This window comes from Carex rostrata, chromosome 33 (assembly GCF_964058835.1).
Source record: "Carex rostrata chromosome 33, lpCarRost1.2, whole genome shotgun sequence".
NCBI lineage: Eukaryota > Viridiplantae > Streptophyta > Magnoliopsida > Poales > Cyperaceae > Carex > Carex rostrata.
In genome coordinates this window covers 4,523,147-4,544,863 of record NC_135950.1, presented here as the reverse complement: position 1 = coordinate 4,544,863, position 21,717 = coordinate 4,523,147, and the positions used below count along the sequence as shown (strand labels likewise).

Here is a 21,717-nt window from a genome sequence, read left to right as displayed (position 1 = left end):
TACATAAATTGAATCTGACAGGAAGAGATGTGTATGACACCTGTTGAGTACCCTGGGATGTCATGGGTCGAGATCTTTTATCAAAGCCCATACACTTCAAGATGCGAGCAATTGACTTCGAGCCTTGATCCAATTCAAAATCAAGATCAGAATCCTTGTGGCTTGTCATTTGTATACATTGGTGATGCATCCTGTGTGGCTCGTTCTCTAAGGCTATCGCCGTATAGACCTAGATCGGGATTGTTTATTAGTTTAAGTGTGTATATTCCTTAATGGAGAAGGCTTTGTATTCAGTATTTCATGTCTCACTGGCTTTGGCAGTGGTCAATTACTTACCAGTAAGTCTCAGTTTCATTTTAACTTAATTTCTTTTGCATGGGTAATGGTTTTGTAATACTTGGTTCACACATGGCTGGTTATCTGTGAAAAAAGTTACAATTGTTTTGTAGGGCAATACATATTTCTCATTTTTTTTTGTCAGGGGTATATATGATATTTTGGCATTTTGCAAGGCCATACATACATTGACTTGTGCTGGTAGGGAAGTGGTACATAGTATCTAGGTTCGGAATTCAGCTCGTATCAATTGTAGTCTTACCAATCTACTATGCCTATATAGATTTACTGGTAACATCTAGCTTTTCATATATACATACACGTGTTTGTCTGTGTAACTTTTCATACACTGATTCATTTTTTATTTTCATTATTTAGGTGTATCTTTTAGATGGTGCTTCCATTTTGGAAACCGTTCTTTGCTATTTCACTCGGTTTACACAGGGAAAAACAACTTAGCCTTAAAGTCGGTCTTTTGGTTGGGACCTCATTGTCTATCATTTCCTGCATTATAATACTTTTTACATTATATCTTGTGTCATATAGCAGGAGGTAAATTCTCAGACTCTAAGGTCATTTTATACACAACCAGAGTTGTACATAGAATAAAAGGTTGTCTCTTAAAAGCAGGATTTATTTCATTTTGTTTGGTGGTGTTAGTATGCGTTTATTTTATTTTTATTTGTTTTGTTATCAATGTCCATAGGCTTACACACAGCAGGGACATATATAAGCATTAAGCTAATTTACCAGAATCCCCAAAATTAAACCATAACCCCTGAAAATTATCATAATCCCTGAAAATTTACCAGAACCCCCTGAAAATTTAATTATAGAGCCAGTAGAAGCAGGTTTTTCGGTTTTGTGTTCAAGTGCCACCGAGGCTGTGGTATTATGATTTATACCTTTCTTTTCTATTTATTTGACATGCAATGTTGAACCGATTGAAGTTCAAATATTTTTGCTATAATATTCTTTGGTGGAACCCAATTGAATTGAAATTGATCTAAAATTTTTATTAATAATATTTAAGATAATTAAATTAAAGAAAATTATATGGATTTTATGAAATTTCAAAAACAACATTTACACTAGATAATCCAGTAGAATGTATAGCCAATTTCACTGAGTTATTCAGCAGAAATATGTCAGTAATTCTTATCATGAAGTGAATGTGAAAATTTACACTAATAGTTTTTTTCTTAAAAAAATGTCAAAAATCTAGATAAAACAGATAGACCTTCACTTCATCAGAAGATCTCATCAAATTAATTGTCTTATTGGATACATTGCATCCGTCAGATTACAGTAATTTTTCTAAGAATCAGCTCTACTTATTTTCTGAACAATAGGTTCATATATCAGAGTTCTTTCTCATCATTTAAAAGATATGTGCTTGATGTCACATAAATAGTCAATGTTCAATTTTTCATCTCTTAAACCTGCAATATACAAAAGTAATTAAGGAAACAGAGAATAATTAATGGTACTATTATTATTATGTTTAGTGGTATCTCCCTTGTTCAACTGACTATTTGTGAATTAATCCAAAAAAGAAATTATTTATTTGGGCTCTATATGGTGTGATTCGTATATATGCTTCAAAAAATGTAAGTTCAGATTTTTGGTATGGAAAAGGTTGACAATGGAATGAAGCATCCGAACAGGGTTTAAAAAAATTTGGAAAACTTAACCCAAACAAGAAAGGACACCAATAATTATAGTCCATTCTATAAACTTTTTGGGGGTGCCTTTTCTAGTTTTCTGGATCTATGATTAGTGGTTATTACATTTGATGGGAGATGATTGGGCCTTGTGCTTGGATTACTTGATGGCCCAATCCATATTGCATATAATTGTATTTCAAATTTGTGTCATGCTTTTTGGTTCCACATTTATTTAATTATTATGGGCTTAAATTTTCAAGTCGGATGTTGGCATTTTCTTGTTAATTTTTTCTTTCTTAGATTGATTAATTACTGAGGTTAAAATAAAGCTAATTAGAGTTTATTTTAGTTGAAATAAATGATATACAAAATCAAAAGGGTGTTAATGAAAAAGGCTGGAATACATGTTGAACCCCAACTCTTGCAAATTATATTGTTGAATTCAAAGTGAACAAATTTACATGTTGCAAAGCATTAACCAATTGCAATATAGATCCACTGATAAAACTACAGGACCACCATCTCAGCTCTTCTAAAACTTTTGTTAGAAAGAGAGATTTAACTCGTATCCCGTGAAAGCAAAATTTACACAAACAAAACCATAAATCCCAAATTAAACGACTAATGTAACGCTAGACGTGCAATCCATTACCATTCCCATAGTAGTTTCCATTTCCATTCACCAGAGGTTTTAGGGGTTTCTTCATGTGACCATTTATGTGGCCATTTATATGACCATTTTGGAGTTTTGAGTTCATAAAGCCATTTGTTATAACTCTTTTTTTTTGTTTATCTTGTTGTTGCTTTGGAGAACGGTGCTTAATTGGCCCGATGATGCTGCTATTAGCCCTATGGACATCAAAAAAAAGGTAAAAAAAAAAAAGTATAAAAAAAATAGATTTACAGCAATAGTAAATTGGAAAGGGCCCCAGTACATGTCAACCAAAAATTGGTATATTTAGAAGAAAAAAGCATGATGTCTAGTATAGGGATGAAGAAATTACCAGAATATGTTGCTTTCATACTTGCTAACTGATACCTTATAAACCCAACTTTTATTACATACATGTGCAGGTTAGGTGCTAACTGTACCAGTTAGTACAAACTAGTAAACTAGCACAAGCATTTACCTAAAAATAGAGCAGAAGGCTTTCCAGGTCTTGATTTGAACTCCAGGTGAAATTGTGCACCCACATAAAACGGGTGGTTCTGTAGTTCTACGATCTAAATCCATTAACATGTTAAATGTTACAATACAAGTACAAAAAGACAACTTTTTATGGTTCTAATCAAGAAATAATGAGTAATAACATCATACCTCCATTCATTTTTGTGTCTCATCTTTTCCAACAAAATTAAGACCAGCTTTTTCAAACTGTGGGACCATTTCGGGATTCACCTAAAAGGATAAAATAATTAATATAGTTAAATAAAATTGGATTGATGACAAATACTTAATTATAGAATTTGGAGAGAAAAATACAGAATTTTATAGTTTTTTTAGTAGAGTACAAGTGCGCGTCCCAAAAACATAAAAGCAAGAATTAATTTGCATGTGCATGACAAAAGGAGCAAAAAATAATGTTCATACTCTCAGGTAACACAATACTTGAACTTAGATACCGATCGTTCGATCGTAATAATTCCACCAAAATTATATTTTGCATTGCAAGTAAAGCAATTCAGATGGTCTCTAACATTCCAAAACTTACAGGTAATAGCATGACTGGTACAGTGCCTGAAAGATAGTACTGACAACTGAAAGTAACAAAAGTAACAAAACCAGCATTTGCAGCAAGTGCGCTTCCAGGGGATCCTTTCAACTCAGGAGAAGGTGATTGTGACCACATACAAGTTGGTGCATTATTCAAGGCAGCTGTTCGCCTTGCCTCAACAAATTCCTTTTTAGAAAATAATCATGTTATGTGCTTTTTCATGTGTCAGAGAAAAAAAAAGTTCATAAGTGAGGGAATGTAGAATTACTTGCAAGAAAGAAGTTGCCAAGACAATATCAATCGAGTCCTGGAATCTCATAGGATAAATCACTGTAACTCTATCTGCCTAACATTCAAGAAATATAAAATGTTATCTATTAAAATACTCTGTTAAATCCTTCTTATTGTTTCCATCAAGACTGGTAAGTGATTAATTACCTAGGGAATGACAAAGAATGATTCATTGGGACAATGAACAAGTGCTACAGGTTGCCCTGCTTCAGGCCCCACCGTCTTCATGCTGAGATTTTTCAAAAAGACCTTGAGTGGGGCCCCTAAAACAACTTCTCTAATAGATGCAATGTGTACCAAGATAGAATTCTTTTCTTCTGGAAGAATATCATGGGAAGAAAACTTAGCGAAGTAACTTTATTTTCAAGCTCTGGTAACAAACTTTTCTGGATTTGTATCTAATGGTGATTTGATAACTGAACTAGGCGTGACATGGATATCTACTGGTAATCTCAAGGGTACGTTTGGATTGAGAGTGAGGTTAGTGAGAATAGCGTGCTAATTCAAATTTGGAATAGTCGCTAACCCAAAATGTTGGGTTAGCGGAATAGCACACTAACCCGAGCTAACCCAAGTATTGAGAATAGCTATTTTCCCACCCAAATGTGGAATAGTTGCTAACCCAGATTTGGAATAGTCACTAACCCAACTAACCATGCTATTCCTTGGCACCCAAACGCACCCTAAAAGAAAATTTTATTTTTTATTATCATTAGCCATTGAATATCAGTTGGATGATCTGTTTAACAAAACCATACTGGTACTGGTACTGGTACTGGTAGCAATCCTTGGCATGGTGTACACAGTAATAGCAAGACCAAAATGACCTTGGAAAGGTAAATCTCAGGACCTTCTTCTGATGGCAATTACACTAAATTGATTTTCAAAGTGAGATCAAATCCGTCTTTTGGTGGGTCGAGGATCTGTACAACAGGTCCATATGCAGCCTTTATAGCCTCAATTGCACCAAATGGGAGGCCATCAAAAGATACCGCCTCTTGAGGTGATAGAGGTAATGCTACTGATAGAACCAACACTTTAGGGTTCCGCATAGAAACCTGATAATAAAGCATAAATTCTTAATTTAGCACAAAATTGAGGGAACAAGTTGCAAAATGCAAAATGAAAAATGCAAGCATAAAGAAAAGAGAACCTGGATGTGGTAACGAACATCATCGAATTCTACCGTTTGACAGTCGATATCAACTCCCTTGTCTTGACTGTTCAATATAGATGAATCAATGATCTAATGATTTTGCAGTAGAAGGGAAGTAAAGTCGATCGAGAGAGAGAGAGAGAGAGAATGAGAGACCTGAGAAGGCGATCATTTAAGATCTGAAGGAGGAAGCGAGATGGCGACTGAAGGAGTATTGATGAGAGAGAGAAGGAGAGATCCGACAAGCAATTTTTCACAATCTGCCCTCAAAAAATGAAGTCATATAACCTGAGGTAACAGAAATTTTGATTTTACATCTTCACCGCTCGATCTATTTTGGCACGAATATTAAAGAGGTGCCGGCATTCCACTTAGGGACAGATTGGTCCGGATCTAAAATTATATATTCTGTTACGTCAGAGAATATGTGGTTCAAATCTTTTTCTCGTCTTTGTTTTTAGTCTTTTCCTCTGAGGTAACAGAATGTTTATGTTTTGATCGTTACTGTCCATTTAGAATTGATGGCCTTCAATAATCGTGTGGATTCTAATTGTACGGTCATGATCTAGAAGGAAATATTCTGTTACCTTAGGTAATATGTAATCTTTTTTTTTAGTTTGGTCCTGTCCACTTATCAATTTTGAAGGTATTGTAGCGAATTTCAGGCAGTTAAAATTCGTTTTCAGGGTATTGTAGAGAAATTTAGATATATGATCTTAACTTTATCAGGTAGTATTTATCAATTAAAAATTTAAAATTAGTTATTTTTCATTTAAACTCGTCCATTTTATTTATATCTCCAATTATAATTTAATTAATTAAAAATACTAATTAATACTGTTAAAAAATAAAAATAAATATTTTTGCTCTAATCCCTTCCTTCTTTGAACCAACGGTAGTATGAATTGTTCATATTTAAAATTAAAATTGCTTCATAAATAACTTTTAGTGGTGTTATGTTCAAATATAGTTAGTTCTTACAATTATCTGTGTATTTATATTAATAAAAAGGCTTATAGTTATCAAATTTCTGTTTTAATCAAAATACATCTTTTAACTTATACATACAAATTATAATGTATTAATAAAAAAGAAAGATTAAAACAAAGTAATTTTGAATGTGCTTAAAAAGGAATTGTAAAATCTGGCAATTCAAATTTAGTCTTTACCATATATTTTGATTTTGTAGTGCTGCTGTGGAATTTTAAAAAAAAAAAAAAAAAAGTAATTTCATCTTTTTTTTGAATTTAAAGTTTAGAAAACAGAAGAGGGGGGATTCTATTTCAACATTAAAATGTGATCTCACAATTATGATCCTATACAATGCTACATGATTATAATATTAATTGCACACTTGATACTCTTATCAGATAAAGAGCTGTTAATATATTGGGAGGGTCTGTGTCAGTTGCAAACATAGTGAATGTCAACCAAATAAGTAAATATAAAATTATGAGATGGTGAACTATCACTCTTCAAATATGAATTCTGGCGTCTTAATTAGAAATGACATTGTTCATAGCCTTGTTAAAGGCCACAATTTTCTTTTCTCTCTTTCCTTCATCTTCTGAAAATCAATGGAAATCACCAAAATGAAGTAATATGAAAATCTGTCATATTCTTAAACTATAGAACATAGTTTCTGTCATGTATAGATCCCAAAAAGCAACCCAAAATTTCAGTTTGGATCAGGTCCATTTGATCTGCTATGGCACAAATATTAATGAGCCATGTGCTCGCATTACACCTCTGCTATGGCACAAATCTTAATTCTTTATTTGAGTTGTATTTTTTATAATAAAATTGGGTTTTATATTAGTCTGTGTAATGAAATTATATATAGAATAGTCAAACCGAGCATATCAGTGAACATAAATATGAAATTAAATTATTTAGGCAATGCCTTGTTACAATTTCCACCTTCAAAAGAGAAAAGCTATTATGTATTAAAATTTATATAATGAAAGAGAGCTCTTATGGATCTGCAAAAGTACAAAAAATCATTGTAATCTATGTAGTCTATGAAACAAAACAAAGGTATAGATAGGTGCTCACATTTGCTTAATAGAAATTTTTATTTTTGTATTATGACCTTTTTAATTACATAATTTCCAATGGAATCAAACCAAGCATAAAATTTCATGTTTAGTATGGTCACAATGTATGAAAATCTTTATTGTGAATTTGCTACTTTAAAAGTTCCGTGTTTATCAAAATTGTACAATTTCGTCCATGCCACAGATTGCAGGGAGCAAATAAATTTTGAATATAAACAAAAAAATAATCTTCTTGCTGTAAAATTAAAGACGTGAATTAACGATTGACAACCTAATCTATAAAGTTGGCTCCCCATTATAATTTATTTTATGAAAAAATATTCACAATTGGTTCAATCTTATATATTTCTAATCATGCATAAAACCTCTATTATTATATTCATTTACGGTCATGTGGCATATATATATGATGCTCCCTTTAATCAAGAACACCAACAAAATAGAAATGTAAGATTATAAACAAATAATTAATTACTAGTAATTACCTGGCAAGCGCAAGTACGATTCGATGTAAGTATATATGATACTCTAATTTTGGTTAGGAAAAAAAAAAAAAATTGAATTCACCGTCCAAATTAAGGAACGAAGTTTTGACCACCGCTTATACGTACAATTAAAAAATATTGTATTTTAATTAAGGGAAAATTTCTTGTGTACCCATCTAAACTTTTAAAATAGCCAATTTACCCATCAAAACATCATAATATCCAAAATCCCCATATAAATTTGATATACTTTCTTCTGTCCCCATTTTTTCATTTAACATTTTATTTAATTATTTTAAAATTATATTGACAAATTTACCCTTCTATTTGAAATGGAGTGTCCTGTTCTTCTCTAGTGTCTCATTCCCGTTAACCCATGCTTAATATCTCCTTTCTCCTGCTTTTATTTGCAAAATGCGGTTCAAAATGGAATGGCCTCTACTATCTTTTATACCGACTGTCAAGAATTACCAAAGGCATGTGCTGGTACGAACTCCCCTATGCACTCTGACTGGAGGGTTTTTCATGAAACTTTTGAAGCATGGAAGGTACTAAAGAACAATAGCCAACAGGGGCTTTCAGGTCTCTCATGTAGTCATGCCAGCAGAAGCCAAAATTAACTGGTGGACAAGTTGTGAAGGATACACTTTTCCTATACTCAATTTCTCTGAAACTTAAGAAAAATGTAACAAGACTAGGGAAGGAATTTCAAGAATACTTGACAAATGTAACTTGTTTTTTTGAGATTTTGTAATACAAATCCTACGGGCATGTTTCAACGCAAAAAATAGATCAGACCATGGGATAATTTTTAAGAAAATTCAAAGTTACATGGTCTACCGGTACTGGGCACTCATGTGCCTACCAGTGTCGCCAGGAATGAGGCGTTGAGTCGAAAGATCGCTTATGTGCGTGCGATAGGATGTAGCAGCGTCAGGGAGTGAGGTCGCTTCGGTGCACGATTTGAGGGGTTGGCCGGAAGAAGGGCGGCATGGCCGCACAATAATTGCTTTCTGCCGATTAAGGGAGAGATGGTCCAGCGGATGAGGAAGGTCGAAGAAAAATTCAATGAATTGGATACCTCTGTTTAATGATGCAAAGGGTACATAGGTCTATTTATTTTTTAAAATAATTAAATTAAAGATTATATTGTTAAAAGGGTACAGAGTAAAAAATTTTAAGTTTTGATGGGTATATTGGATATTATGATGTTTTGATGGGGAAATTGGCTATTTTAAAAGTTTTGATGGGTATAGCAGAAATTTTCCCTTTAATTAAATACTGCACCCACGAAATAAAAAGAGCAGGAGAAATTATATTGAAAATAAATATTTTAGGAAAAAAGAATCTCAAGCACCTTTAGTAAAAAACAAAAAGGAACCGGCCGGCAAATGGCAGGATATTCAAGTGGTCTTATCCAGTGATGATGGACAGCTACTCAAATGGCAGGAATTCTCTGATAATCATTAGAATGCATTCGAGAGCACAAATGAAGCGGTCCATATAGAGAAGTAATTCATCTATGTCATCATACATCATGCCTTCCTCAACGAATTCTCGCCAAGCAGGAGTGATGACACGAATAAGCCCCCTTGCCCTTTCCTTGGATTGTCGCTCGGTGTAATGAGAAATCAGTAAGGAATATGCAGAAGAACGGCCTTGGTTTTCATTTATTGCTTCTGATTGCATCAATTCACTCAGCTCTTCAACCTCCTTCTCCAACAAGGACATATCAATGGATATAACCGTGATGTCGCTGACGTCATTTCGTAGACTTTTCAGATTATGGAGAAGCTTATCCCGTAGACTTTTCAGATCCTCCTTATCGGCAACACCTGTTGCTTTTTTTATCATCTCAGCAATAAGCAGATGGGCCTCTATAAATGCTACCCTTGACTTTGGTTGCTGTTCTTCTGCTGTCAAATCTGACTTGCGGCGTACAGTAACAGTGGCAGTTCTGGGCTCACACCGTTCTCCATCAAAGCTGCTTCTGCACAAGTATTACAATTAGATTGATGAGAGTCATCAAAATAGTGATAGGTTATACACAATTACACATATACATAATTTCTTTGGAAGATACTGTAATTTGAAGCTGATCGCCAAAGCGATTAGGCTTTGCACAGCAGCCGCCACCTCACTCCAATTCCCTCTTCTTCTTCACTCTCCTCTGTCTCTCTCTTCATTCAACTCAACTACTCATTGTTACATAGTGTTGTAATTGATGTATTTGCATTACATTATAAATAATTGATCAATAAACTATTAAATAAAACAAAATAGGAAATATAAATAAAATTTAAAATCTGATTTGTTATTTTGAGATCAATAAATTGGATTTAGAAATTATCTTCTGAAAAAACAGAATAAAATTACTATTAGTTGTTAACAACTTTAATCATTCTATATTTCTCTATATAATAATGAATATTTGGTTGACTGAATGCATCATGAAATTAAATTAGTTAATTTGATTTCTCTATATGATTGTTTTTTGAAATATATTTTGTCATTATAATCAGAGCAATATTCAATATCCAGTGTATACAAATTATGCTTTAATTATTTATGTAGCTAAACTCGTAAGTGAAGCTTGCAAAGATATAATTTTCAATTAAAATAGCAAATAGCCTATAATATTTATAGCTAATCAAAGGAGCTGTGATCTTATAAAATCTACAGTAAATCAAATTTACTATTCGTAGATATATAGTAATTTAGAGACAATAGATTTCATGATTTATTTAGACAATCTATCAAGAATTATGATTTGACTGTTTCGGTCAAATTATATATTAGATGTTGCATTGTTGATTAAATCTAACAATTCGACTTCTATCGGTCTTAAATAATTTTGATATATTTCTCCGTGTTTAGTATTTCAGAAATATACTTTAAAGATCTAATTAGAGATACTGATCAATATAAATCATACTATCAGATTACAATATAAATCATACTTTTTAGTTAATTGGATTTATGAATTATTTTTCTGAAAAAAGAAGAATACAATTTCTGGTAAATATTTAATAATCGACCTATTTGTAATAAAAATAAATTTAAGGCCATCGACAAATTAATTTTTTGGGTCATCGTTGAAAAATTATTATTAAATAAAATTGTAAAAATTAATAACGTAATAATATAATTTATCAGAGTATCAAACCGTTGTCATAATCATTATCTCTTCTATTATATAACCGATTAATATAATTATGACTAAGAAAAAATAAAAAGCCCTAATTAAATGTCCTTATAATTATCTTTGTAATTATGAATTGACTATAACGGTATTCATTATTTCCTTAATGACTGGATAAAAATAAAAATAAATAGAGAGTAATAAGTAATGAGGATTCAATTCATATTTATGATTAATTAAACAAATACTTAGTGAATGAATCCTTGTCATTATTATTTTTCGATTTTGGTTGAATAAATTGTTACCTTTACTATGACCCGAATGTTTATTAGCACGATTTTTTATAGTCTAATTATGTTAAGATAAATAAAAACAAAACAATAATTAGTTCCGGTATACCAAGAAATTTGTGGGGATTAATTTAATATATATATATATATATATATATATATGAGATGGGCTACGGTGAGTTGCGAAGTAAAACGCGCTTCTACTTCACGCCGTATTTTTATTTTGAAAGTCCAAACGACCAATCTGAACCATTAGATGTTTAATCCATATTGAAATGTGCTTGGAGACCAAATTTTACATTTTTTGAAATTTTTTTACTATTTATTAAGCATTTTTAAACATTGCTGTTTTGCTGTGAACAGTAAAAAACAGTAAAATTTTCTGGACCATCAGATCAGCGACTTTCAAAATTGCTTAATAAATAGTACAAAAATTCCAAAAAATGTAAAATTTGGTCTCCAAGCACATTTCAATATGGAGAACAAGATGAACAGTTCGGATCGACGTTTTGAATTTTAAAATCACAAAATATGAGCGTGAAGTAAAATAGTCGCTTTACTTCGCAACTCACCGTAGCCCATCTCTCTCTCTCTCTCTCTCTATATATATATAGGAATATGCTAGCATGCTATGCATAGCATAGAGCCCCTCCGTGCAACGGCTTGGATTTCGACTTTTCAAAATCCTAACGGTCAATCCGAATCGTTCATCTTGTTCTCCATATTAATATGTGTTTGGAGACCAAATTTTACATTTTTTGGAATTTTTTTACTATTTCTTTAGATTTATTGAAAATCGCTGTTTTCAATAGAAATGTAACGGTGAGTACTTTCGGTCGTCGTTGGAGCACGGCGGTAGTCGAATAAGCGGATCCGGTTGTGGAGCAAGATAGCATTAGGATGATCAACATCTCGACTGGAGCATGACGGTAAGTAGATCTGATCGTTGTCGAAGTGCGGCGGCGGTCGAAGAAGCGGATCCGGTCGTGGAGCGAGATGGCGATTAAAGTATTACGGTGATCAACATCTCGATTGGAGTGCGACGGTAAGTAGATCTAGCTGTCGTGTGAGCATGGTCCGCGCAGTCAAAAAAGCAGATTCGATCGTAGAGAGAAATGAAGATTATAATACTATAATAGATTTTATGAGAATAAAAAAATAAATTTAAGAATTACGATCATTTAATCCATTGTAAATACGTTTTTTTATCAATGAAATTGTTTAGTATTTGAAAACCACTAACCTTCAAAAAAAAATACTGTAATTTGAGATACCTGTATGTGTAAGAGACTTGGAGAACTTGTGCTTCATGATCATTTTTAGTAACAGGGAGAAGAATGTCGACTAACACATAGTGGGGCTCTCTCCTGTAGAGCGTGCCCAATATTATAGTTACAGAACCAGTAGCATTGTCTATGGACTGGAGATATCTTCCGGCAGATGCACATTTTACTGTGGACTCATTTTTTATTTGATTGACAGTCACCATCAGGTCCCAAACAACCACCCTTTGAAGCTCATCAAAGCAACGGCGAAAGTACTGTTTGTTCAAATTGTTCATGCCAACCTCCGTGTAGGTTCCTCCCAGCCCACTATTATTGGTGATAGCGATGAGCACCTATTAAGAACAAGAAAAGGTTAATAACAATGCAGCACGGTTCAAATTGTGATTGAAAAGGTAAAAAAGTAAGAGGTTATTTGCAAATTTCAACTGTACCTCCGGATGATCTTCACCAAAACCAAATGTGAACACTGGAACATTGCCAACTGGAAAATTAGCAGCATCACCGCCTTGATTCTGGTCACCATCCGACATAAGAATGATAACACCGACACGTCCACTGCTAACTAATGAACGATTCCTGAGAACATTGAGTGCCGTCTCAAGGCCATCAGTGATGTTCGTTCCAGGCTGACATTCCAAATCAATGATCAGATTTTTGAGTTTTTCTTTATTAGAACTTGCAGTACTCATCAGGCGCAATGGGCATAGCCTCTTTGCTTTACTAGAATACTCAACAATCGATAAACGGTAGTCATTGTCAGCACTATCCATCAAAAGTAGCATAGCTAATTTCATTGTGTTTAACTTATCTCCTTTCATGCTGCTGCTAACATCTAAGACCGCCACAAGGTCCAAAGCAGTCCGTCTATTTTCTTGACCAGAGAGCTCCAACAACACCTTTTGGATGTTCTGTTCAAGAGGTGCCACATCGTTTCTTGTGATTTCCAGCTGTACTTTCTCAGGCTCTACAGAAATAGCAATTAGAAAATTAACCAAAACGTGCCCAATGTAGTATGAATTTCAGTTATGGTATAATTACTTTTTGAATAATAATTATTAAATAACTTAAAGTTTTTGTTTTTTTTCAAAAATAGATACAACTTTTCATAAATTAAATGTCCTAGAAGAATCACAATATTTTCTAAATTATATAGAAGTGACTTTTGATCCGGGATCAATAACTCAGAATCTAAGCATTTTTATTTTTTTCCAATAACACATAAAGAAATATATATTAATTTTTCTTACAGCCGCGAAAATCCGGCCTGAAAAATAGTGATCTGGGTTATTTGTTACAGTCTTTCTAATAAATCAAATTATATTGTATTCCATCTATTTTCAAAGAAATATATCCAACATTTCTAATATTTCAATACAAAAAAAAACAAATTTCTGTTTTAAAAAAAAAAAAATTCCAGCCCGTGGAAAAATTCCACGGGTGGGGTATTTTTAAAATTGTTACTAAACTTTGGTTATTATTATTAAAATATTTTTTTAATGGAGTAAAAATAAAAATGTCGAAATTTCGATCAAGGCCACATTCACCTGTACTAAATTGTCCATAGCGACAACAGAATTATTTTCATTCTATTTTTTATTTTCAATTTTAAATTAGTATCATAGGCAGTTAATTAAGGTAATAAGGTAAGATGTTCCTATCAATAAGTACTAATTAATTAGAGAAGACCAAAAATATGGGACCAGATAAGAAAAAAAAAATAAAAAAAACTAATAAATTATTGAGATTATATAGAATTTACATATGATAAAGTTGCCAATTAGAAATTTATAGAATATTAATTTTTTTTCTTGATGCGGACCATCTTTTTCTTAATATGTAACACGAGAAATTTCTCCTTCAGATAAGAATTTTGAAGAAATGATATTACATGTTACTGTTGCTTTGGAGAAAATGAAATAAAATGATTAGGGTAACTAAAACATTGACTTGGACTAATTGTATCTTTTATAAATTGGCCCACTTTAAATAAAAAATAATTATTTTTTGTTAATTTTCTCTTTATTGTACAAAATTATTTCTTTGTATCTGTATAGGTTGAGCAACTAATAATTTAATAATATCAAGTTATTTTTCTTAGATAAATAATTGATACACTAAAAATTAAGAATTGATAATTGTTAATATCATTTCATAATATGAAACACAATAAATTTCTCCTGCAAATAAGAATTTGAAGAACTAATATTACATATATATGTTACTGTTGCTAAAAACATAGACTTGGACCAATTGAATCTTTTATAGATTGAGCCACTTTTAATAAATTTTTTTTTTTGGTAAATTTTCTCTTTATTGTACAAAATTATTATTCTTTGTATCTTTTATAGATAGACCAACTACAAATTAAGAATTGGTAATTGTTAATATTTGACACATAAAAAATTTATGTATAAACAACTAAAATTTGACACAAAATATATTTCAGGTCAATTTGACATCAGTATATATGCAAATGAGGATGTATCTTCTTTATTTCGTTGTTAATTAAGTTAATTGTGTGGGCTCATTTTACAACTTCAGTTGGAAGAGGCCTTAATAATTTCATTATCAAAATGTTTCATTAGGATCCCAGTGCTATTCACTTTAAATATGGTGGGAGAGGAGAAGAAGGAGGTATCATCTCGTTGACTCGTTTTTTTTTTTTTTTTTTTATTCTTTACTCTTCAGCAAGGGTATCATTATATATATGATGGAATTAAATAATTTAGTTTCTCCAATGCGTAATTATATTGGGCCTTTTGGGTACAAAACAATTATTTATTGAATATGAGTACAAAACAAATTAAATATATGAGAGAAATTAAGTGAATATTGAGTAAAGCTAGCGTGTGACATGCTCATCAAGAAAGTTTGGTGAGCATAACTCCAAAAGTATATCGGATCGATGTCAAATGTCAAATCCAAACCGTTGAAATCCATGTACTTCACGAGTGATGCATATACATGCAAAATTTTGAAAGTTTCGAGTTTATTTGCTACACGGTCAAGTGGTCAAAGAAATAATAAAAATTGAATATATAAAATAACTTATAATAAAATGTTTATTTCTTTGACCACTTGACCGTGTAGAAAATAAACTCGAAACTTTCAAAATTTTGCATGTATATGCATCACTCATGAAGTACATGGATTTCAACGGTTTGGATTTGGCATTTGATGTTGATCCGATATACTTTTGGAGTTATGCTCACCAAACTTTCTTGGTAAGCATGTCACACGCTAGCTTTACTCGTGAATATTAACTATTATATTTAATAGTGACATCAGCTTAGTAATTTATAGTTTATGTAAAACAAATTAAATATATGAGAGAAATTGTAACGATTTGGATAGGCCGTAAAACTTGCAAAACTTCTCCAGTGTAGTATGAATTTCAGTTATGGTATAATTACATTATATAATCTTCAGCAGAAGATGGCTAATTGGGATCAATATTGCTTAAAATAAATTATTTGTAAAATAAACATCATTGTATGAATGGTGAAATAACTGGGACCGAACCTGATCCTGATGAATCCTGATCAACTGGGTCGTCGTCCGATACTTTAAGCAACTTCTGGGCTTCCTCGAGGAATTCTTGCATAGCAGGAGTGGAAAAGAGCTGAAACTTTCCGATATCATTTCCCCTTGCCGTGTGACGCTGTGTGGCAATGGAAATCAGTAGGGAATATGCAAAAGGACGGACTTGTACATTATATATTTCACGCTTAAAGGACTTATAAATTGCACGTGTGTGCAATAATTTAAGCAGCTCCTTCAGCTCGGTCCTTAGCTCGGCCTTCAATTCCTCTATATCTGCATCCTCCAATTTAAGCAGCCCATTTTCCAGCTTGTCCTGAGCACTTTTCAGATCCTTCTTATCAGCATCGAAGATATCGATTGCTTGTTTAATTGCCTCGGCAATAAGCAGACGGACCTCTTCCGCTCTCACCTTAGGCAGTGCTTGCTGTTCTTCACCTGTTAACCTTGACATACGGCATACAGTAACAGTCTCAGGTTTGGCCTCAAACAATTCTCCATTAAACCTGCATATGCATAAGTATTACAATTAGGTTGATGACTGACATCAAAATGATGATAGGTTATATACGCGAGTAATTTGATATACTTATATGTGTAAGAGACTTCGATAACATTTGCATCCTGTTTCATTGTAGTAGAAGGAAGATGAAGGTCAACTAACACCTTCCGGATCTCTTGGATGTATATATCACCGAATGTTATAGTTACAGAACCAGCAGTATTGTCCATGGATTGCGGATAACTTCCGGCAGATACCTGCCTTATTGTTGAGTTATCTTTGATTTGACTGACAGTCACTGTTAGGTCCTGAGCAACCACACTGAGAAGCCCACCCAAGCACTGTGAAAAGGCTAAAGTCAAGTTGTCCACGCGAACATCCGAGTAGGTTCCTCCCAAGCTATTATTGGCAATAGCCTTGAGCACCTATAAAGAACATGGACAAGTTAATTAGCATGCAGCACAAGCAAATTATTGCTTGAAATTGTCAATAAATAAGGATTTATTTTCAATTTTCAACTGTACCTTCGGATCGTGACGATTACCAAAACCAAATGTGTGCACGGGCACGTTTCCTACCGGAACAGCGGCAGCATTGCCTCTTTCCCAATCACCACCTGATATAAGCATGATAGCACCAACACGTCCACTGCTAACTGAACGGTCATTGAGAATTTTCAGTGCCATCAAAAGGCCATTGGTGATGTTCATATCATACCATTTGGGAAACAAATCATTGATCAGATTTTGAAGTTCTGTTTGGGTACTTTCAGTCATCTGGCGCAATGGGCATAGCCTCTCTGCATCATAGTCGTACTTGACAATTGACAAGCGGTCAACAACACTGAGTTTCTTGATCACAAATTGCATAGCTGTTTGCAATTCTTTTAACTTCCCTTCTTTCATGCTCTTGGTAACATCTAAGACCATCACAAGGTCTAACCCCGATCGACTTTCTTCTTCGCCAGTGAGTTCCAGCATCACCTTTTGGATGTTTTCTTCAAGTGGTGCCTTGTCATTGTTTCTAGTTACCAATTGTACTCTTCCGGGCACAGTGGGTCTTGTTGTCCCTGAAGTAATTGCAACATTAGGAAACTAAGTCAAATGCGTTCAATATTTAGTTTGAATTCATGTTATATAGTAATTACCTTATCCAATCTTCACCAAAAGATGGTTTAATGGGATGAATAGTGCATAAATAAATGATCATTTGTAAAAGGAAATCAATTCTATGAGGGCTAATTGGTTAGACAATTTGTATAAGGAAGAACAATAGGCTCATCGTCATTGAAGATCATCGTGAAGGTATCAAGATCATTATATATTATAAAATTAATCAATTTGGTTTCTCCAGTGCGTTATTATATTGGGCCTTTTGAGACCAATCTAGCACTAATGTTGGTTCAGAAATGTTTGATAAAATACATTGTAACATTTTGAATATACTGTACAACTTTCAAAATCGAGCATAGAGTTTTATTGTACAAATTAGTTAAATATAATCACAGTAGAAATTACAAAAGTAAAATAAATGTGACAAGCGACTCATCCACAGATGTGTTCCCTAGATAATTGTGGTCTATTTTTTTTTTGATCCGTATATATATCAAGATGATTCAATAATAAATTAATATGATGTACAGTAAAATATATTTGCAACCGTCTCCAATTTTGTAATGTACGAAGTATGTATGCTATCTTTAATAATTAAAGCAAACAAACAAAAATATAAGATACGGTCAATAAATAGCATGTTATCTCACCTTGAAGTTCCGTTTTTCCTGTGAAACATATTCGCACCTAATTAAGATTTGAATTGTATTCATTTTTAAATTCATATAGAGTTGATATTTAACAATTAATTGTTTTTGCATAATTAACGTTTAATAACTTCATAAATTAGCAATTGGTTCACAATTAGCAAATTAGCATTGCACATATAGTTCACGCTTAATATTATAATATAGAGGCTTGACATTGCTAATATTTTTAATTATTATTTTTATATAAAAATACAAAATGAGTTTGAATCGTCTAAAATATTTTCGTCTTTGATTCATCCATCTACATAATACACATGTCTAAAATATTCTCTCTTTACTTCACTTGCTTTATGGGTGAAAATATTTGTGACTCAGGACTTGTTTGCTTGAGTTAATTTTGATTTTGATTTTTTTATTTCAAATGAAGCCAAGAGGATCCAATTTCGATCAAGGCCATATTCACGTGTACTAAATTGTCGATAGCCATAACCGAATACATTTATTTGGTCTTAAGTTATAATCATAGGCAATTATTTTTATCACACATAATTATTTTCATTCTATTTTTTATTTTCAATTTTAAATTATAATCATAGGCAATTAAGTTGATAAGGTAAGATCGATGTTCCTATCCAAATTAAGTACTAATTAGTTAGAGAAGACCAAAAAGATGGGACCAAATAAGAAAAAAAGTAAAAAAAAAACTAATTAATATGAGAAAGTTGCCGATTAGAAATTTATATAAGAATATTAAATTTTTTTTCTTGATGTGTGGACTAACGTTTTCTTAAAATGTAACAAGAGAAATTTCTCCTGGAGAGAATAATTTTGAAGAAATGATATTACATGTTACTGTTGCTTTGGAGAAAATAAAATAAACGTTGACTTGGACTAATTGGATCTTTTATAAATTGGCCCACTTTAAATTAAAAAATTATTATTTTTTGTTAATTTTCTCTTTATTTATTGTACAAAATTATTATTTTTGGATCTTTTACAGATAGACCAACTACAAATTAAGAATTGGTAATTAATTGTTAATATTTGACGCATAAAAAAATTATGTATAAAAACTAAAATTTGACACAAAAAATATATTTCAGGACAATTTGACATCGGTATATATGCAAATTAAGTTGTGTGGGCTCATTTTACAACTTCAGTTGGAAGGCGCCTTAATAATTTCATTATCAAAATGTTGCTCTTCATTTCATGGATTGCTTGATTTTTGTATAATTATCCTTGACTGGCACAGTATTATCGAACCTGCACCAGCCTTCAGTAATTTCAATATTAGCAAACTAACTCAAATGCGATCAATATGAAGTATGAATTCAAGTTATAGAGTAATTACCTTATCCAATCTTCAAAACAAAAGATGGCTAATTGGGATGGATAGTGCTTAAATTAAATGATTTGGTAAAAAAATAAAATCAATTCTAAAAACGGTTAGACAACTGGGAACGAACCTGAATCCGCAGGAAGAACTATAGGGTCGTCGTCGTCCAACTTGCGGCTCATCGTCGCATGGAACTTGGCTTCCTCAAGGAATTTTTTCATAGTGGAAGTGGCGTAGAGCTGAAACTTACCGATATTATTTCCTCTTGCCGTGTGACGCTGTGTGGCAAGGGAAATCAGTAAGGAATATGCAAAAGGACGGGCATGCATTTTATTAATTGCAGGTGTGTCCAATAATTTAAGCAGCTCCTTCAGCTCGGTCCTTAGCTTGTCCTTCAAATTCTTTCTATATTTAAAATCTGCATCCTCCAATTTAAGCAGAACATTTTCCAACTTGTCCTGAGCACTTTTCAGATCCTCCTCATCAGCATCGAAGATATCAATTGCTTGTTTAATTGCCTCGGCAATAAGCAGACGGACCTCCTCTGCTCTAACTACCCAAGGCAGTGCTTGCTGTTCTTCAGCTATCAACCTTGACATGCGGCGTACAGTAACAGTCTCGGGTTCGGCCTCAAACAATTCTCCATTAAACCTGCATATGCATAAGTATTACAATTAGGTTGATAACAATCATCAAAATGATGATAGGTTATATGCGTATGCATAATTTGTTTGCAAGTTACTGTGATTTGATATACTTATATGTGTAAGAGACTTCGAGAACATCTGCGCGCTGCTGCTTTCTAGTAGAAGGGAGATGAAGGTCGACTAACACCGTGCGAGTCTCATCGATGTATATATCACCAAATGTTATAGTTACAGAACCTGCAGTATTGTCCACGGATTGCGGATAACTTCCGGAAGATACCTGCCTTATTGTTGAGTTATCTTTGATTTGTCTGACGGTCACTGTCAGGTCCTGAGCAACCACACTGAGAAGCCCACCCAAGCACTGTGAAAAGGCTAAAGTCAAGTTGTCCACCCAAACATCCGAGTAGGTTCCTCCCAGACTATTATTGGCAATAGCCTTGAGCACCTATTAAGAACATGGACAAGTTAATTAGCATGCAGCACAAGCAAACTATTGCTTGAAATTGTCAATAAATAAGGGTTTATTTTCTATTTTCAACTGTACCTTCGGATCGTGATGATTACCAAAACCAAATGTGTGCACGGGCACATTTCCTACCGGAACAGCGGCAGCATTGCCTATATTCTCCTCACCACCTGATATAAGCATGATAGCACCAACACGTCCACTGTTAACTGAACGGTCATTGAGAATTTTCAGCGCCATCAAGAGGCCATCGGTGATGTTCATATAACTCCCTTTGGGAAACAAATCATTGATCAGATTTTGAAGTTCTGTTTGGGTACTTTCAGTCATCTGGCGCAATGGGCATAGCATCTCTGCGTGAGATTTGTACCTGACAATCGACAAACGGTCAACAACACTGAGTTTCTTGATCACAAATTGCATAGCTCTTTGCAATTCTTCTAACTTCCCTCCTTCCATGCTGTTGCTAACATCTAACACCACCACAAGGTCTAACGCCAATCGACTTTCTTGTCTGCCTTTGAGTTCCAGCATCACCTTTTGGATATTTTCTTCAGGTGGTACCCAGTAGTTGTTTTGGATTGTTAGCCATATTCTTTCAGGCACGGTGGGTCTTGTTGTCGCTGCAGTAATTGCAATATTAGCAAACTAACTGAAATGATTTCTATATGTAGTTTGAATTCAAGTTATAGATTACCTTATCCAATCTTCAACGTAATATGGCTAATTGAGATGAATAGTGCTTAAAATTAATGATTTGCATAAAAAAAAAAGATCAATTCTATGGACAGGTAGTCAACTGGGAACGAACCTGGAACTGGCTCATCGTCGTTGAAGATCATCATGAAGGAATGAATGGTATATTGCTATGCTTATTGATAGAATTTGCTAAAATCCTTATAATTAATATGGCTAATTAGGATCCCAGTGCTATTCACTCTAAATATTTATGGTGGGAGAGGAGAAGAAGGAGAGATCATCTCGTTAACTCTTATTTTGTTTTTATATTCTTTACTCTTCAGCAAAGGTATCA

At 33.1% G+C, this 21,717-nt stretch overlaps 3 protein-coding genes and 1 pseudogene across 4 annotated transcripts in view; all 4 read right to left on the bottom strand.

Annotated features, from left to right (window-relative positions):
- The window catches only part of LOC144548306 (actin-related protein 2/3 complex subunit 2A-like), a 55,826-nt pseudogene extending 50,295 nt beyond the window's left edge, over positions 1-5,531 (bottom strand). Inside the window, exons 1-10 of the transcript XR_013509337.1 lie at positions 5,526-5,531; positions 5,322-5,425; positions 5,163-5,229; positions 4,860-5,067; positions 4,157-4,326; positions 3,987-4,064; positions 3,716-3,904; positions 3,322-3,402; positions 3,134-3,227; positions 2,523-2,852 (exon numbers count right to left, since the gene is read on the bottom strand). The product of XR_013509337.1 is annotated as an actin-related protein 2/3 complex subunit 2A-like (transcript). The remainder of the gene's footprint in view (positions 1-2,522; positions 2,853-3,133; positions 3,228-3,321; positions 3,403-3,715; positions 3,905-3,986; positions 4,065-4,156; positions 4,327-4,859; positions 5,068-5,162; positions 5,230-5,321; positions 5,426-5,525) is intronic.
- LOC144548394 (uncharacterized) overlaps positions 1-20,104 on the bottom strand; it is a 61,658-nt gene extending 41,554 nt beyond the window's left edge. Inside the window, exons 1-3 of the mRNA XM_078297056.1 lie at positions 19,699-20,104; positions 16,992-17,536; positions 16,555-16,892 (exon numbers count right to left, since the gene is read on the bottom strand). Of these exons, the coding sequence (XP_078153182.1) occupies positions 16,555-16,892; positions 16,992-17,536; positions 19,699-19,897 (1,082 nt within the window). The 5' untranslated portion in view covers positions 19,898-20,104. The remainder of the gene's footprint in view (positions 1-16,554; positions 16,893-16,991; positions 17,537-19,698) is intronic.
- Positions 9,142-12,753, bottom strand: LOC144548305 (uncharacterized). Its single transcript, XM_078296981.1, has 2 exons — positions 12,414-12,753; positions 9,142-9,697 (listed from the first exon to the last, which is right to left on the bottom strand). Exons 1-2 carry the CDS (start codon positions 12,698-12,700, stop codon positions 9,142-9,144), a joined length of 843 nt encoding a protein of 280 aa, XP_078153107.1. The 5' UTR covers positions 12,701-12,753.
- LOC144548393 (E3 ubiquitin-protein ligase WAV3-like) lies at positions 20,105-21,529 on the bottom strand (the record flags this gene model as incomplete). The annotated part of the gene is made up of 4 exons (XM_078297055.1): positions 21,496-21,529; positions 20,763-21,307; positions 20,326-20,663; positions 20,105-20,219 (listed from the first exon to the last, which is right to left on the bottom strand). Coding segments are annotated over exons 1-4 (1,032 nt in total), but the record flags the coding sequence as incomplete, so codon positions are not given.
- Positions 21,530-21,717: the final 188 nt, after the last annotated feature.

Coding starts and splice junctions, on each gene's coding strand:
- LOC144548305 (XM_078296981.1), bottom strand. CDS start 12,700: ATGAACAATTTGAACAAACAGTACTTTCGCCGTTGCTTTGATGAGCTT. Junction 9,698..12,413: donor CAAGTCTCTTACACATACAG/GTATCTCAAATT, acceptor ATACTTGTGCAG/AAGCAGCTTTGATGGAGAAC.